At 46.1% G+C, this 12,363-nt stretch overlaps 1 protein-coding gene across 1 annotated transcript in view; it reads left to right on the top strand.

Annotated features, from left to right (window-relative positions):
• Positions 1-5,945, top strand: part of mapk8b (mitogen-activated protein kinase 8b) — a 31,674-nt gene extending 25,729 nt beyond the window's left edge. The window contains exons 10-12 of the mRNA XM_056297757.1: positions 1,986-2,049; positions 4,313-4,390; positions 5,761-5,945. Of these exons, the coding sequence (XP_056153732.1) occupies positions 1,986-2,049; positions 4,313-4,390; positions 5,761-5,945 (327 nt within the window). The remainder of the gene's footprint in view (positions 1-1,985; positions 2,050-4,312; positions 4,391-5,760) is intronic.
• Positions 5,946-12,363: the final 6,418 nt, after the last annotated feature.

Raw genomic sequence — 12,363 nt, 5'->3', positions numbered from 1 at the left:
TTTTTTCTTTTGTGGACTTGGATGTGTCTGAATGCAGTGAGGGTAGGTTGCTCTATGTTTAGATGGAGCGTCGGCTCGGATGACTGAAATATGAAATGCAGTGCACACCTGTCCTAGTATGCACACCGGTCCTAGTATGCACACCTGTCCTAGTATGCACACCGGTCCTAGTATGCACACCGGTCCTTATATGCACACCGGTCCTTATATGCACACCGGTCCTAGTATGCACACCGGTCCTTATATGCACACCGGTCCTAGTATGCACACCGGTCCTTATATGCACACCGGTCCTAGTATGCACACCAGTCCTAATATGCACACCTGTCCTAGTATGCACACCGGTCCTAATATGCACACCTGTCCTAGTATGCACACCTATCCTAGTATGCACACCGGTCCTAGTATGCACACCGGTCCTAGTATGCACACCTATCCTAGTATGCACACCTGTCCTAGTATGCACACCAGTCCTAGTATGCACACCTGTCCTAGTATGCACACCGGTCCTAGTATGCACACCTGTCCTAGTATGCACACCTGTCCTAGTATGCACACCTGTCCTAGTATGCACACCGGTCCTTATATGCACACCGGTCCTATTATGCACACCGGTCCTAGTATGCACACCGGTCCTAGTATGCACACCGGTCCTAGTATGCACACCGGTCCTAGTATTCACACCGGTCCTAGTATGCACACCGGTCCTTATATGCACACCGGTCCTATTATGCACACCGGTCCTATTATGCACACCGGTCCTAGTATGCACACCTGTCCTAGTATGCACACCGGTCCTAGTATGCAAACCTATCCTAGTATGCACACCGGTCCTAGTATGCACACCGGTCCTAGTATGCACACCGGTCCTAGTATGCACACCGGTCCTAGTATGCACACCTGTCCTAGTATGCACACCGGTCCTAGTATGCACACCTGTCCTAGTATGCACACCGGTCCTAGTATGCACACCTGTCCTAGTATTCACACCAGTCCTAGTATGCACACCTGTCCTAGTATGCACACCGGTCCTAGTATGCACACCTGTCCTAGTATGCACACCTGTCCTAGTATGCACACCTGTCCTAGTATGCACACCTGTCCTAGTATGCACACCGGTCCTTATATGCACACCGGTCCTATTATGCACACCGGTCCTATTGTGCACACCGGTCCTAGTGTGCACACCTGTCCTAGTATTCACACCGGTCCTAGTATGCACACCTGTCCTAGTATTCACACCGGTCCTAGTATGCACACCGGTCCTAGTATGCACACCGGTCCTAGTATGCACACCGGTCCTAGTATGCACACCTGTCCTAGTATGCACACCGGTCCTAGTATGCACACCGGTCCTAGTATGCACACCGGTCCTAGTATGCACACCTGTCCTAGTATGCACACCTGTCCTAGTATGCACACCTGTCCTAGTATGCACACCGGTCCTAGTATGCACACCGGTCCTAGTATGCACACCTGTCCTAGTATGCACACCGGTCCTAGTATGCAAACCTATCCTAGTATGCACACCGGTCCTAGTATGCACACCGGTCCTAGTATGCACACCGGTCCTAGTATGCACACCGGTCCTAGTATGCACACCTGTCCTAGTATGCACACCGGTCCTAGTATGCACACCTGTCCTAGTATGCACACCGGTCCTAGTATGCACACCTGTCCTAGTATTCACACCGGTCCTAGTATGCACACCTGTCCTAGTATTCACACCGGTCCTAGTATGCACACCGGTCCTAGTATGCACACCGGTCCTAGTATGCACACCTGTCCTAGTATGCACACCGGTCCTAGTATGCACACCGGTCCTAGTATGCACGCCTGTCCTAGTATGCACGCCGGTCCTAGTATTCACACCGGTCCTAGTATGCACACCTGTCCTAGTATTCACACCGGTCCTAGTATGCAAACCTGTCCTAGTATGCACACCGGTCCTAGTATTCACACCGGTCCTGTGCTTTTTTTTCCAGCCGCCTCCCCTGATCACAGACAAACAGCTGGATGAAAGAGAGCACACAGTCGAAGAGTGGAAAGGTGAGTGAGAAGCCATTTTCTAATATCCTTCTCTCCTCTTCCCTTCTCCTTTTTCTTTTCTTCTCTCCTCTTTTCTTCTCTTCTCTTCTCTCCACTCCCCTCCCCTCCTCGTCTCTTCTCCTCTCCTCTCCTCACCTCCCTTCCTCGTCTCTTCTCTTCTCTCCTCTCTTCTCTTCTCTCTGCTCTTTTTTCTTTTAATTTCTTGTCTCCTCTCCTCTCCTCTCCTCTCCTCTCCTCTCCTCTCCTCTCCCGTCCTCATCTCTCCTCTCCTCTCCTCTCCTCCCTTCCTCTCCTCTCCTCTCCTCTCCTCTCCTCTCCTCTCCTCTCCTCTCCTCTCCTCTCCTCTCCTCTCCTCTCCTCTCCTCTCCTCTCCTCTCCCGTCCTCATCTCTCCTCTCCTCCCTTCCTCTCCTCCCTTCCTCTCCTCTCCCTTCCTTGTCTCTCCTCTCCCGTCCTCATCTCTCCTCTCCTCTCCTCTCCTCCCCTCCTACAGACATAATTCCTCTCTGATCAGCTGTCATAAGCGTTTGGAGTTTCGCAGCGTGTTGCGTGAGCTCAGCACATCTTTGCAGTGTGTGTAACAGCCTGTAGGACTTATCGTCTCCGCTCTACAAATCAAGCGCATGTTTGCTTTGTTCATAACCTGTCTGAATTCATAGCCTCGCAGAAGACTGATGCCCGACCCTGACTCCACTCAAAAAAAAACAAAAAAAAAAACACATGTCTTCTAGCATACCTCTGCTTCCCCGTTGTGCTTTTACACAACCTTAATCAGAATCAGAGTCAACTTTATTGGCCGAGTGTGCTTATGCATACGAGGAATTTGACTCCGGTTTACAGCAGCTCCCAGCACTTGCAGATAAAACTCACACAAAACAAACAAAACTTCAAAGACAACAAAAAAGAAGAAAGAAAAAGGATAAAAGAAAGGAAAAGAAAAGAAACCTATGAACAAAAGAAAAATTAAATTAAATGGAATAATAAATATAATACTGTAGGTAAGTATGTATGCACAACAGGTGTATCACTGCTATACAGAGTTTTGTTATGGTTGAATTATTAATAATTTATGCTTGTATATTATATTGCTTATATATTGTATTATTTACTAATAACTTCATAATTTATTATTAAGTGTGATAGGAGACCTGAGCTGAAGATTATAAACGTATTCTGATGATCATAAATGCACAATTTGAATTTGTAATATGTAATCCCAGATTATGAACGTGCGATTTGAGATTTTCAATCCGAAACTCGTGTTTGGAAATATACCGATATATTATCCAAATCTGAGAACTTTTTGTCAGAGGTGAGTGGTAATTTAAAGTGGGAGGAGAGCTCGTTCTTCTGCTCCGTTGTGGCTCAGGAGGTAGAGCGGGTCGTCTAGGAGTCAAAAGGTTGCTGGTTCGATCCCCGGCTCATCCAGAGAGCGTGTCGAAGTGTCCTTGAGCAAGATACTGATGCTGGGTTGATGATGCGCAACTCTTCCTCGCTTTAATCGTCGCACGACTCATCTGTCATCCATCACAGGATGACTAGATGGTCCTCGTCGCTGCGACGGGACGAATAACGAGACCAGAAAAGCGCTGTATGAACGCAAGTCCATTTGTCATCGTAAGTTCCTCCTTCGCCCTCGTGTCATAAACAGTGGACCGCTCTGTCGTGGAGGACGTGTCTGTCCACACCCGGCTTGCAGTGCAGAGTGACAGAGACAAACAGCGGGCTGTTTATTGGCTCCTGCCTCCCTGAGCCGCTTCCCCGTCGCACACCAAATGTTGTTGTGCTAGCATCTCAGGTCAGCCTGTTTAATTCAGTCTGATGTTTAATTCAGCCTCGCTGCAAGGTAACCAAAGCAACATCAATTGGTAATTATAAAAATGCATGTTGATATAATGGGTTTTTTTAACACAAGGACGGGAAAAAAAAGATAATCGTAAGCTTATAAAGGTGAGATGGATGGAGACTAAAGCATTTTACATCAAAGCCAAAAAAAAAAAGGCAATATATAAAGAAATAATTTTGAAAAATCTCAGAGTAAAGCTGCCATGCTAAGGCACGGCTAAATTGTACACAGTGTTGAACTGACAAAACAACATGTGATGGAGATGGAGGGATTAGAATAAGAGAAAAGTACGTGAAATAAAGTGGATTTTAGTGGATTGTTCCCCCCCTCTGTGTGTTTACTTTTCTACTTCATGTAATTCAACAAAATATATGTGTACTTGTGTGTGTGTGTGTGTGTGTGTGTGTTTCCGTTCCAGAGTTGATATACAAAGAGGTTCTGGACTGGGAGGAAAGGACGAAGAACGGGGTGATCAGAGGACAACCGGCTTCTTTAGGTTGGTGGACATTTTGTAAATTTGCGTGTGTGTGTGTGTGTGTGTGTAGGGACACAACGCAGGCTTGTTTGTGAGTCTGACTCGATTCACAATACACAAGTGCCCCCTGCAGCTGGCCACACATTTAAAGGAGGAGAAAAAACAAAACATAATTTCAATATTCGGTCATTCCAAAGTGTATAAAGCCTGTGCTTTTGGGCATCCAGGTAGCGCGGCGGTCTGTTCCATTGCCGACCAACACGGGGATCGCCAGTTTGAATCCCCGTGTTACTTCCGGCTTGGTCGGGCATCCCTATGGACACAATTGGTAGTGTCTGCGGGTGGGAAGCTGGATGTGGGTATGTGTCCTGGTCGCCGCACTAGCGCCTCCTCTGGTCGGTCGGGGCGCCTGTTCGGGGTGGAGTGGGATCTGGGTGGGGAATAGCGTGATCCTCCCATGCGCTACGCCCCCCCTGGTGAAATGCCTCACTGTCAGGTGAAAAGAAGCGGCTGGTGACTCCACATGTATGGGAGGAGGCATGTGGTAGTCTGCAGCCCTCCCCGGATCGGCAGAGGGGGAGGGAGGAGCAGCGACCGAGATTGATCGGAAAGAGTGGGGTAATTGGCCGGGTGCAATTGGGGAGAAAACGATTTCAAACAGAGCAACATTTTGCTGTCAACGCCAACAAAACGATAACAACAAAGCCCGTGGCGATGTGTATTGCTATTGACTTCACAGACACTTTTGTGATGTGCCACTCAGTAGCGCGGAACCAATTAGCCGATCAGTCAATTAGCCGGTCGACAGAACATTAATCGATTTTAATTTTGGTCGTTCGCTTTCGGCAATTATCAAGTAAAAAATGCCAAAATATTTTCTGGTTACAACTTCGCAAATGTTAAGATTTTCTTGCCGTCCTCCGGTTCACATCATGAGGGGAGTACCTGAGGGTGTTTCTGGTTTGCTGGTCAGCTGAAGTAAACAGTTGTGAGACATCACTTTGAGCTCAAAGAACTTGTAATGGGCACTGATCATATTTTTTGACATATTACAGACAAGGCTCAGCGATTTCAATTTTTATTTTTCAAAGCCATCCAGCATGCCGAATTTCGCCACAAGAGGCCACTGTTACATAACCTCACACGAACAGGAACAACTTTTGGATCCGGGGAAACATAAAATCCGGGTGAAAATCAGTTTAAAAATCTGGGTATTTTTTTGGTGAAAATCGGTAAGAACCGAAAACGCTGGGCCTTGAGTATAGACTAAGGGATCGGTCGAATCGATAGGTTGATCGATATCTCAGTTGCAGCCCCGCTACCGCCTCCGCACGCCTGCAGTGTGTTCGACTGCTGACCACAGGCGGGTCCTTCTGTTTCTCATAGCACAGGTGCAGCAGTGAGCAGCAGCCCCCAGCAGCAACCACGCCACCACCAACACCACCCCTCCACGTCCTCCGTCAACGATGTCTCCTCCATGTCAACCGACCCCACCCTGACCGACACGGACAGCAGCCTGGAGACAGCAAGCGCCTCCGCCGCAACAGCTACTGGGCCCCTGGGCTGCTGCAGATGACTATCACCAACGCCACCACTACCACCAACGCCACTTCCTGCTCTCGGGCTCGCTCGCCCGGCTGGACCCCGAGACCACAAACCCGACACTGGTCAGCCCACCCCACCGTCTCCGCGTCACCCTCCCCCACCCCCCTCCTGATCCCGCTTGTCGTCTTCGGTGGTTTAGCGTCTTGGCCAGTTTTTACTAGCTGGTTGGTAAATGTTTCTGTTTTGGTTTTAAGAAGACAGATACTTTTATTTTTTACTGTTATATAGTCGTATTTTAAATTTCCTTTTGCCTTGGAGTCTTGGCTGTAATTTATTGTGACATCTCTTCATTTTTTTTTTTTTTTTTTTTGGAAACCTAAGATGAGAACATTTCACTACGTTTGTATCACCTGACAGTGAGGATTTAAGAAATATATTGTAAAATCTTTTAATGTGATCTATTTTTTTTTTCTTTTTAAAACCATTCATTTCACTTTTAAGCTACTGCTTTTGCAACTTGCCATACAATTATAGATTGAGTTTGTACAGATTTTATGGTAAATATATTTTTTTTTCTTCAATACAAGTTTGCAGTGAGCCATTTGAAACATTATTTAAATGATAACTGTATGATCTTAGTCCTTAGTCCCCCGCCCCCACCCCCCGCATTAGTTCCCCGCTGCCCCTTTTTTTTTAATCTCGCAAAGAATGGATATCGTCTTCGTAGGACATATCCGTTTGTTTGAAATGAGGTCCTGTCGATTTTTATTTGTACAAAACGAAACAGTTTCTCTTCCCGTAAGTCACTTCTACCTTCCCGCCTTGTAAAAAGTTCCGAAAACATAATGAGCTAATTTGTCCTCTTTTAGTTTGTGGTCCCCCCCCCGTCAGTATGAGAATCTTGATTTTGGTGATCAGGGGTACTCGACGAGTCCCCTCGCCATTTTTTTTTTTAATGTTTTGACATTGCTGTCATTGGAAGCTGTGTGATGGAAATGGCGCGGTGAGGTTAAAGAAAGGTAACTTGGAAGTTGTTGCGATGATTTTCTCCGTTTAATATTAAGTGCTTAAACTATTTTGGCCTGCGTTACATCTTGGTATGACAGGCCAGTGGTGGACTCGCTTGGATGGAGAGAAGGTTTTTGTGGACGGGTCGTAGTCCCTCGGCTCCTCCGTCGCTCCTGAAGACGGATTTGATCGTGAAGACTGGGGACTGTGGTTGATATGCCTCGAGGGCTTTTTTTTTCCCCCCCGAGACGTGAAATGTAGAGTTGTGCGAGGTTGTAACGTCGGTGAAGGAATGAGTAGAACGTAAGTAGGGAGTTGTGATGTGTTGAGAAGGCTCGTGAACGTGTCGATATTTGGTGTTTTGGAGGGATAGACGCTAGCAGTGTGACAGAACGGTGTGAATATGCTGAATATTTCTGCTTCTTAACCATGAGATCCTGCCATTAGTAATGTAAAAAAAATGTATTTTTGTGGGGTTTTTTTTTTTACGTATCAAGATCAATTTGGAAATTGGATGCAAGAGAATTGGCCTCGTCCCTTTGCGTTGCAGACTTGTGTGTAATGCTGAATAAAACCAGATCGGAATAAGCTGAAGCTCAGCGAGTCGAGACAAAAATCACCGACCTCAGAGTCAAACTGGTGATTCTTTACTGTATGCAATACCGGCACCCTTGTTGTGTGTTAATTTTCTTTTTTTTTTGTATTGATTTGAAAGGAAAAGTGCCTATTGTTTGTCGAGAATTATTCCCTGACTATATGGGGAAGAAGTGTATTTGTTCTGTGTAGATTTTTTTTTCTTTTGGTGTCTAGAAAAAGAAGCAACAGCGGCTTCCACGTCAAAAGTCAATCACATACGAGGCGGTCGTTGTTCTCGCAAATCTATCGTATATATTTTTCTACTGTTTTTAGTTTCGACCCCGAAGTCAGGTTGTGTCGTGTTTCGCAGGGTATGGCGGTGATGACCAACACTTTTGAGACGCTTCCACACGTTTGTCGTATCGAAAGAAAGGGCAGATTTATCAAGGTTTTTCATCAAAGTGAGAAAAAAAAAGCGAGTTGTAGGTTTATGGCGGTTTTGCGGCTTTACTTTGCATATTAATTATTAAATATAATGATTGTTGGAGAGGGTGCAGTTGTCGTAAATCCCTCTTTTCATGTTTTAACTACTTGAGTATCGAATCAAACTGTATAAATGAAAATCTACAGCTGTGTTATTGTCAAACTTGGATGGTGTTATTGGAGATGCTTGGGGGGAGTCAGACAGAATGTATAGTCACATGTGTCGGATCATAGCAAATGTGGTGTGAACACTGATGTCAGAAAGGTAACTAGCAGTATGCTACCGCTATGTAAAAAAAAAAATCTTGTAATTCAATACTGTCTTTGTCTCAGAGCACTTCCTGGTTCCCCTAATAGACTTTTGCAAGAGAGGTTAAAGCAAAGTTTGGGTGTAAAGGAAGACCGTTTGGCCCCCCGGGTCTAGTGCGCTAATGCTCCGCTGAGGCGACTCGTCTGGCGGGCTGAATCCGGACCCTCGTGCTGTAAAGTTACGTGACGATGTAGCCACTGTCGCACGCTTGCCGAACAACTGCTATGCTACTCCACCCCCGACGAGCATCGTTTCAGAAAATTCCTATCCCTCCGCTTGGCCTTTAGAGCTAACAAGAAGTAGTCTGGTGTACCTTCGTGGTTCAGAGACGCTGCGATTTCAAGTTCCAGCGTAATAACTTGGCTCTGCAGCAGAAAGTTGATTCGGTTCATCTGGACGCAACGTTTATTGAGAGCGTCCAGATGGACTGATTCCTTATCTGGATTACTGAGATTGCATAAAGACATTAAAGGAAAAAAAAAACTCGCTGCACCAGTGCAGGGTATGTGGATGAATGCATACAGGATAAGACCTCCACAACAGGCACCACAATGCAGAAGCAGAGGGCTTAGAGAGTTGCAGCTCGTTCTGAACATCCAACCTGCCTCGATATTTGTTTCATCTCACACATTTCCCTCTCACATACAGGACACGCGGGCTGTGGAGAGTTGCCCGCTTGCATGTAGTCCAGCATGAATCTGAGCCGCGTGTCCGTCGTGCATCATTAGTGTTGCAGACAGTTCTTAACCGTTCTGCTATTCGAGAGCCAAACTCGGACGTCTCTCAACCTGACAGTCACAGAGACGTTCTGAGGATTGACAAATTAGAGGAATACTTCTCCGAGCAATCCCCTTTTCGCCGTGGAAGGCAAGCGCAGCAGCCGTTTAAGCGGACTGCACGCTGACTTCATCTGTAAGCAGAAAGGAGGAGCGGTGTGCAGAAACGCCATTTGTCATAATTGCTGAAACTATTAATCAAAAACAACAACGGATTCTCTTGTTTTAAGTGCTCTTAATTTACCTCGCCCAACGCTGTTAGGGATGAAATTGGGAGTTTTTGTTTAGGTTTATTTTTCTTTCTTTTTTTTTTTTTTTTCCTTGCCACTTATCTAAACAAACTGTAATTTTGATTTTAAAGTAGGCTTTGATGAACTACCTCACACTAAATTTCTACCAGTTCTTGGATATATACGTAGTTGCCCGCAGAATTAGCTATCGAAGACGTGTGAATAACAGATTCCATTATTTATTTATTTTAAAGTGTACTATTGTCAATTTTAGCAGACCTCTAGTTTTGTACATTATGTATACTTCACCTAGAAGTAAGAGAATTGTTCTATGTATTTTTTTCCTTTTTGTTTTGTTTTTGTTTTTTGTTTTCTCTTGTTCTTTTCATTTTATTTTTTACAGTTTATGTGCAATACCTTCAGCAAATTGTGCTAGTAGTAAATGATGGGCCTAGCCACGTTAGCTGTCTCCTGAAGGTAGAGAAGAAAATGTTTGGTACTGTCAATCCATGTTTTCCTTTGTTAATGTATGAGATGATCAAATTTTCTTTTCCTGTGACTTGTTTATAGTCATGTTCGGTAATCAGCCTTTGCCCGCCAGTCAAATCTGTGGCCGCAGGTGGATGCAGAGACGAGAGACCTCTAAAGCGTGACATACATTTCACGCCCAAACATCAGATTCTGGATCCGGCCTTGCTTCCGATGTAAAGATGCGTAGAGCCGCGTATTGAGTCTCTGGGGTGTTTTTTTTTTTAAGGATCGCTCTCTTATGCGTTTCTAGATTGGTCGAGATGGGTTTGGATCGGGTTTTGAAGCCGCATTGAGAACTCGCTAGCAATTATTAGCTTAGCATAGCATAAGCTGTAGGCCTCTTCGCCCCAAGATGTCCACCAGGGGGCATATACTCTCCCGGCCTGGTGACGCAACATCTGCACCACGGTTGGTTGGCAAAATGATTCTTAAAATTTCACTAACATGTTAGAATATATAATAAACTTATCATATATCATTTTATGATAATATCGCTCAATAAATTCTCAAGGCAAAACGATTGGCGAACATTATCACAAAAAAAAAAAAAAAATCCTGTTCGTTTCCACCGTATGTGGAGAATGGGTCCTGGTGGAGAATGGGTCCTGACGTAGCCTGACAGCCCCGAAATGACGTCAGCACTTTAGAGGTCCAGGGGGAGGAGTTCTTTGTTTCACGCATGGCCAGCAGACTTTGATTCGGCTGTGCGGGAAGGCCAAATAATGTTAATAAAAGAAACAGAAAAGACAAGTAAACGCCTGAAATAAACAAAACAAACAAACTCGTTATATGTATGGTGCTGGTTTGTAACGTTTGCTAGTGAATCCAGCCATGCAAGTAGTTTTAAGACTTCCTGGCTCTGCGCGTCCCGAAAAACCGCAACCAACAAAGAAGTGCACTACTAGAAATCATGCACTGGGATCTGACGATGCCAACACAAAAAAAAAAAAAGAGAAAGGAAAAAATCTCCAAAAAAAAAAAAAACCAAAACAAACAAAAACATGTACTGCAAATAAAAGAAATACACTTTGATTCATGCTTGTGTGTGTGTGTCTTTTCCCCCCAATTTCCTAGGAAACAGGAAGGTGCCACCAACTCTGAGGCTCGGTTTTGTTTATCTTGATGCACTCGAATAAAGGTATTTGTACTGAGCCTGCTGTACTAGTATGCAGTAACCTCTAGTGACGGTTTTTTGGACCCCCCCCCCTTTTTTCTCCCCAGTTGTGCTTGGCCAATTACCCCGCTCTTCTGAGCCGTCCCGGTCGCTGCTCCACCCCCCCCCCCCTCAGCCGATCCGGGAAGGGCTGCGGACTACCACGTGCCTCCTCCCATACATGTGGAGTCGCCAGCCGCTTCTTTTCACCTGACAGGGAGGAGTTTCGCCAGGGGGGCGTAACGCGTGGCAGGATCACACTACCCCCCCCCAGTTCCCCCCCCCCCCCCACTGAATAGACGCCCCGACCGACCGGAGGAGGCGCTAGTGCAGCGACCAGGACACATCCCCCCATCCGGCTTCCCACGTGCAGAAACCGCCAATTGTGTCTGCAGAGATGCCCGACCAAGCCGGAGGTAACACGGGGACTCGAACGGGCGAGGCAGCCACCCGGATGCCCTATCCGGTTGATTTCTCTCACTAGGACCTTGGAGTTTGTGCGGTGAAAGCGCTGACGTCCACACTAAAGATGCGACGAGCCGGTCGGCCTGCTTATGTCGCCTGCCCTTTGAAAGCCGACAGAATTGAGGTTAGCCAGCGTCTCGCAGATCTCTCCATCTTTATTCCCATAGACGTCCATTCATTACAATAGCGTAGATCCATAATAAATAAGCACTATAGCTGTTCAGCAAAGACGTAGGAAACATTTAACTTGAGATATGTGACACACCTGCAGACCGTCTGGCGAGCCGGTCCGAACAAAAAGCCCTCGGAGGCCGACTACCCTGAAAAAGCATCGCCTCGCCAACGTTCGCACCGAATGAAGGCGACAAGACATTTGCTGCGGGGTTCTGTACAAAATGTGGAAAGGGTAGAATACAGTCACGTCGTCTTGTCTAATGAAAATCACATTTTCACTTGGATTATGATGCGTACGTACAAGGGCCCCTCGGGGAGGAAGTGTTGTTCTCTGCACCTTCGCTGGCAGGTAATAAGACGCTGGATCAACAGTTAAACCACATGCAAAGCTCACGATACATAAAACTGTAAGAGGGTTTTTTTTTCCCACCCTGGAAATGATGTACTTTAGAGTTTTTTTTTCTTTTCTCCAATGATCGTTAAATAGACCAGGTGCGTAAAACACATCAGGTTCCTGGACTGATGTCAGTCGGTCGAGCCCCCCCTCACGGTGCAAAAGGCAACACAGCATCGTTAGTGCTGCATAGCTTGCATGGTTGGGAGGGTGTGAAGAACCGAATGATAAAAATCCATAAAGCTTGACTCGCAATAGACATGCCTTTAGCCCAATGATCATCTTTTCGCTCAGTAATCTTAAACGGGGATTTGTTAGGGGCTGGTTTCATCAACGACACGTTACATTC

Source organism: Lampris incognitus, chromosome 17 (assembly GCF_029633865.1).
Source record: "Lampris incognitus isolate fLamInc1 chromosome 17, fLamInc1.hap2, whole genome shotgun sequence".
NCBI lineage: Eukaryota > Metazoa > Chordata > Actinopteri > Lampriformes > Lampridae > Lampris > Lampris incognitus.
Note: the sequence above shows the minus strand (reverse complement) of the source record. Positions and strands in the feature narration are given on the sequence as shown.